The following is a 6,191-nucleotide window of genomic DNA, read 5'->3' as shown; positions in this document are numbered from 1 at the left end:
GCGCTCCATTTCAAAATCCATACCCAAAGAAGATTATAATCTTAATTAGCTATATCACAGCTCTGAACATATTACATTTTTGCTCAGCGGTACACAATGACTCCCGGTGTCTTGTCCTTTCAAAAAAGAAGTGCTACAGCTTTGATTGCAACAGGAGCTTGATTCAATTAGCTGCCATTTCTCAGCTACATTACCTACCATCTCCCTGGCTTCACGAGAGTCACTGCGCTGTTATGAAACCCCATCTGTTGTGAAAATAGCCGGTCCAGCAGCTAACAATATGGGTCATGTGGTGCACTTAAGACAATGAATATTGCCTTGCTTACTATATGCCTCCTATAACAAGTTTAATAACCACCTCTTCGGGGGCCAAAGAGATGATTGTAAAATGTTTTTAATCAGGCCGTACCAGTAATGTTTTCCTCATTGCCGGCAATGAGAAAAAGCAGTCGTAATTTGTGTAGTGAAGCTGCTAAGATATGCAAGGAGTTACTTGATGCCCAGAGAAGTGACTGTTTTGATTATGAGAGACTTTTTGAGGATCCTCTATATGGGTGCAGAACGATAGAAGAAAAGAGAATTTTCTCTAAGGTTTTTTTTCAAATCGATATTTCTGTTTTTTTTTTTTACCTCCCGCTTTGTGTTTTTTGTGTCTTTTATCGGCATACTTACATTGGTGTTCTTTTCTTTATTTATCACTACATATTCTTGCTTTGAGAACAAGGTGTTTGTGTTTGCAAAACTTTATGCGGCAATCAAAATCCACGCTTCTTTCAGTGTTTATTCCATTAAAGCCAAGTTTATTCATTGCTACACATCTGAAAAGTCCCTTCAACAAATTTAGAAGCCAATAGTAAACCTCTCATAAATGCAGATTAATGTTTTACTGTGTATTAAAAGTGTAGCTAAGTATGCCCTCTAGTGTTGTCAAAACTCTGAACTGAAGAGTGAATTTATGCATTTCTTTAGATAGAAAAGATGCAATATGGATGTCAACAAGTGGTCTTGTGCTTTTTGTATTAATACAGTGAAATATGTTTTACCTGATACATACCAGAATATTGGGATTGTCTAACTGTCCATCCTTTCTCTTTCTGCAGGTACATCCGCACCATGTACCTCGGTATACAAAGTCACCGGCAGAAGGAGAACCAGCGGCGTTTTTACTGGGCTATGATGTACGAGTATGCCGATGTCAACATGCTGCGACTGCTGGAGACCTTCTTAGAAAGCGCCCCTCAGCTGGTGCTGCAGCTCTGCATCATGATCCAGAGCAACAAGGCTGAGTGGCTGCAGTGTAAGGCTCTACACGAACAACACTAGAGTCTAATTTTGTTTGTGTGCAGTCCAAGACGTCTCATCTTTTTTTTAATTTTATGTCATACTGTGGTTGTCACATGATCTTGAGATGCTTCCGTATTTTACACCTGACAAATCCATTTTCTGTGAATTTCACATATCACTGTATTTACAGTGTGCGATATTCGCCACCATTGTATCCAATTTCAAACATTCATCACCTTGAAAGCTCTTTTACAATCTTCCAGTTTCCTCGTGCAATACAGCTCCCCAAGGAAGGCAATTCAATCATAACAAGTGATACCCTTCCCTGTCTGGGTGTCTATAGAAATGCCATCAATACATTTGCTGAGAGGCACCATGCTGCTGCTCTGCAGATAATCCTCTATCATTTTTCATGCAGCAGGTTACTGCTCTGACATATCTGCTGTCTCTACTATTATACACGTCTTAAGGGAACTGAATTGGTGCACTAAATGGAGACTGTGTTGACTGAATGACCTATGATGATCTTGGTAATAACATGCCTTTCAAAAATGTGATAGATTGCTGTGGCTGAAATAAAACATACTGTATACAGTAAGTGGAATGGCAGCCAAGTCAAGATAAATCTATGATTCTTTGGGTGATGCTTTTTTTTTTTTTTTTACAAATTACAATGGGTTTTTCTTTTCATTTCACATAATTTCTGGTGTTTTTAGAACCATCTAACAGCATCTGCCAGTGTCTCTCATTCTTCTTCATTAATCTTAACCTTCTTTCCCTCCCTGTTTATATTTCCAGGTGTATCTGCCATGTCCTCCCTCCTGTCCCTGGCCTGGGTGCTAGCTTCTTACCACAAACTCCTGCGTGATTCGCGTGACGACAAGAAGAGCATGAGTTACCGAGGTGCTCTGGTGCATCTCTTCTGGCGCCTTTTTACCATCTTCTCACGGGTGCTCTCCCTTGCCCTATTTGCCTCTGTTTTCCACATCTACTTTGGCATTTTTGTGGTGCTCCACTGGTGTGCCATGGCTTTCTGGGTCATCCATGGCGGCACCGACTTCTGCATGTCCAAGTGGGAGGAGGTACTGTTCAACATGGTGGTGGGCGTGGTCTATGTCTTCTGTTGGTTCAATGTACGTGAGGGCCGGACACGGTACAGAATGGTGGCCTATTACACAGTAGTACTGTTAGAGAATGCCATTCTCAGCTCCCTTTGGTATGCGTACCGTGACCCAGCCACCACTGACGCCTATGCCTCTTTTGCCCTCTGTGGCGTCTTCCTGTGCTTTGCCTCAGGTGTGGCCTGTATGGTTCTGTATTATGGGGTGCTACACCCCATGGGCCCCCGGCTGAGGGTGCTGGCCAGCTCCTGCTGTGCTGAGCTGCTGTGGGGCCTTCCGTTACCCCCCGAGGCCGAGCCCATGGCTCCCACTCCAGGCCCCCGTGGCTCTCAGGCCACCCCCACACGGGGTCTGGCAGGAGAGTATCTGGAGTCAGATGAAACACCCACGGACACCTGCCTTCCGGTTTTCCAGGTGAGGTCCACAGAGCCTGTGGATGCAGCTGGCAGGCCCATCCGGCCTGAGGGTCCTCTCATCAAGATAGACATGCCCAGAAAACGCTACCCAGCCTGGGATGCACACTTTGTGGATCGCCGCCTGCGCAGGACCATAAATGTGCTGCAGTACATTAGCCCTAATGCGGTGGGCATCAGGTATAGGGATGGTCCGCTTCTTTATGAACTCCTGCAGTACGAATCCTCCCTCTGAAGGCATCTTCTCCCACAGCTCTGTCACCTCCTCATAACCACAATGCACATGTGTTTCCTTTCTTTCATTCTGCTCTTCCTCCTCTCCAGATATTATCTCTTTCCATTTGACACTCAACTCTCTCCTTCCCTCCTCTCTGATCATTCAGTTTTTCTGCAGGAGATGTGTGTTTTGTCCACTGAAAATCTGTCAAGACAGTCTAAACACACAGTCATGATTTATTTTTGGAAAAAACATACAGTGCAGAGAGAAAATTATGAACCTACAATATCTTATGTGATATATACAGGAGTCTCATATAAATCCCTCTACATTGATAGAGGAGGGTTCTGTATGAGTGTGTAGATAACATATGAATGTTTCATTATGAAATGTGTTTAATGCATTATACTGTATTGGTGATTCAACCTGTGAATACTTGTGAAGGGCATATTGTATGTCCCTGTGACATGGTACTGGCGCAAAGCCTGATGGGAATGATGGAGGAGAGTCTCAGAGGGTGCAGGTCTTTGCACATCCTAACATTTACTGCCATTCTTTATGTAAATCTTTGAAATGTATGATAATGTTTACCAAGTCCTTAGCCCATGAGTTAAAAAGCACTGAAATGTATAACATGATACTATTACAGGAAGGACACAATCAAATGTGTGTCTCAGAGAAGCAATTCAAAATGGATCTGTGAGCTTACGTGGCTCAAGTGTATCCTGGCTGTACTATTTCTGTTCAAAATCCTAAATCGTAATCGCATCATGTATGGAAGAAAAAAGAAGCACACTGACCTTCAATCAGTTCCACCCACATATTCAATTTTTACAGTGCAGACTGCCCTCCAGTGGAGGCAAGCTGTAACAGCACGCCTTACTTGGTCATTTCTGCAGTTGTGACAGCACAAAATATTAAGATAAGCACCTGAAGTGAAAAAACATAATGAAAGTAATGTAGAATGTAGTTGAAATGAGCACAACGTTTTCTAAATTGGTGGATAGAAAATCATAGTTAAAAAAAACATTCCAAAGACTTTTTTTTAAAGATTGTAGGTGTTTAGTAAAGGTTAGAAGGGTACAAATGTGTGTTAACACACACTTTTTTTTGAAGTGAAGTGAAAGACAGCCTTCAAAGAATCCTCCACCATTCCCTTCTGAATCCTAGAAAGTACTCCCTTATCCAACCTCCCTATTTTGTTTATTATCTAAAAAATGTTTTAGGTTGATTAATATATGCTTATTGGGTGCAAAGACTTGTAATAAGTTCTTGAAAAAAAGATGACAAATCTGAGAAGATATTTCTATGCTATTATACTTCAGTGCGTATTTGTGTCCACATTTATAGTCATTGACATAACTATATTTTGCCAGAACACACACTTTTTTACATAACAAAAAAATGTTGTGCAGTGCAGTGTTAAAAGGTATACTCCTCAACATCAGTGTGCCCTCAAAGAAGCTGTGCTCTTACATGGGTGTACAGGGCTTCTGTTCTGGCACCTACTAGCGCAGTTGAAACAAAGCCAAATCGCATCTTACAGTACTGTCTTTCAAATTTGTCTGCCCCCTTGAACCAGTAGAGTGAGTCCTTGCAAAATGTGTGCCATCTATAGGCCTGCTGTGCAGCAATTATACTCTGATATACATCTCCCTGCTGAACCTGCGGGAGCTCTCCACCACAGATAGCCACAGGATGACCACTCATGACAAACATAAAATAAAATGAAAAAAACATGCCTTCTAAGTCAAAGGAGCTTGACTAAAATTTCAAGCGAGGGCTACTGAACAATTCATGAGAAAAATGAATGCATTTCATACTCCAATTTTATCTATTTACTCAATGATTCATCTGAATATATAATGTGTGTTTTTTACATTGCAGTGTTTGGCATGAGTTTAGTATGAGGCATTAGTACAAATGCACCCAACAAGGGATGCCCAAGAGTCCTACACAAAGCAGAGATTCCTTTCTCCTGGCTCACTGGCTTTCTGCTTAGCTGTGGCCACTTGTGCCTGCTAACATCGTACTGTAAAAGGCAGATGCCACGTAAGTCCAGGCCAAAGGTGAGAGGGGGTTTTTGCCAGGGTTGGAAAAGAACATGAGGACAGATCGTGGTAAAGGGCCTGACTGGAGTATGGTGGATGATTCGCTGTATGCCTGTGTGAGAACGATGAGTGTTTACCTCTCAGCACGTACCGTACAACCTACAGTATGTATTAGGGGCTCAAAGTATGCTTGTATGGTGGTGTGTACGCATGCTTGTCTGTGTGTATCCACAGCCCCTTTCCCACAGTTCTGTCCTCTCGCCGATTGTTCGACTCCATCCTTGGTTGCTGCTCCGCCCTCTTCCCCATCTCTGCAGTGCTGGGCCTTGGTACCCTCCAGTGAAACACTCTCACACTCTCTGGTAACTGAACAACGGGGTTGAGGCTGAACAACTGGAGATCCTGACATGAGAACATGCAATGAGGTACACTGCCATAACCAAGAGCTTCAACATCCAGGGTCTGCCACCCTTCAGCTTGAAAGCGATGTTCAGCCCTGAGTAATTGAGAACTGTTGGGTCAGCTAGGGTGGAGCAAACATCCAACTCACCATATGTATAGATAATACATGAGTATGCAAACAACCAACTTGTTCATTGTTTACCATAGTAGCCAGAGTAGTCCCTCTCTGTTGTAGTGAATGAACAGCCATGTTAATAGTTAGTCAGTGAATGAATAATGAATAAGTATTAATCAAAAGAAAAAAAAAACCTAAGCAAAACAGCCAATACAGGGGTTCCTCAGGACCAACAAACAAGACCACTGAACCAGCTGACTCAGGGGTGTCTCAATGCAGTTCTCATCCCCAGGCATGTCCTCAAGGGTCTCCATTTTTTCCTTAACATATTGCATCCTGGACCACTCCGCGGCTGGGATCGTACCACTAAATTATGGTTTGCACATTTTTGTTTTCTTGGGAATGATTACTCATTCTTATTATTGGGGGTGGGGGTGGGTAGGGGCAGTTTTTTGTGGTAGTTGGCTGCCTGGCATACGGTGCATCCTTTCCAAACACTGCTGACCTTTTCCAGACGTGGACACATGTCCAAATCAGGTGCAAATACACTGTGATTCATTCATTTGAGTGGGTGTGTGTGGGTGTGTG

General features: G+C 42.9%; 1 protein-coding gene and 1 long non-coding RNA gene across 2 annotated transcripts in view; one reads left to right on the top strand and one right to left on the bottom strand.

The window, feature by feature from the left end:
* Positions 1–6,062, top strand: part of xkr6b (XK, Kell blood group complex subunit-related family, member 6b) — a 53,147-nt gene extending 47,085 nt beyond the window's left edge. The window contains exons 2-3 of the mRNA XM_035678519.1: positions 1,101–1,297; positions 2,083–6,062. Of these exons, the coding sequence (XP_035534412.1) occupies positions 1,101–1,297; positions 2,083–3,053 (1,168 nt within the window). The 3' untranslated portion in view covers positions 3,054–6,062. The remainder of the gene's footprint in view (positions 1–1,100; positions 1,298–2,082) is intronic.
* LOC118340503 overlaps positions 1–6,191 on the bottom strand; it is a 44,664-nt gene that overhangs the window by 34,059 nt on the left and 4,414 nt on the right. The gene's annotated exons all lie outside the window — the stretch shown is intronic.

This window comes from Morone saxatilis, unplaced genomic scaffold (assembly GCF_004916995.1).
Source record: "Morone saxatilis isolate NCDOM2014 unplaced genomic scaffold, NCSU_SB_2.0 Contig7, whole genome shotgun sequence".
NCBI lineage: Eukaryota > Metazoa > Chordata > Actinopteri > Moronidae > Morone > Morone saxatilis.
This window is presented reverse-complemented; position numbering and strand designations above follow the sequence as displayed.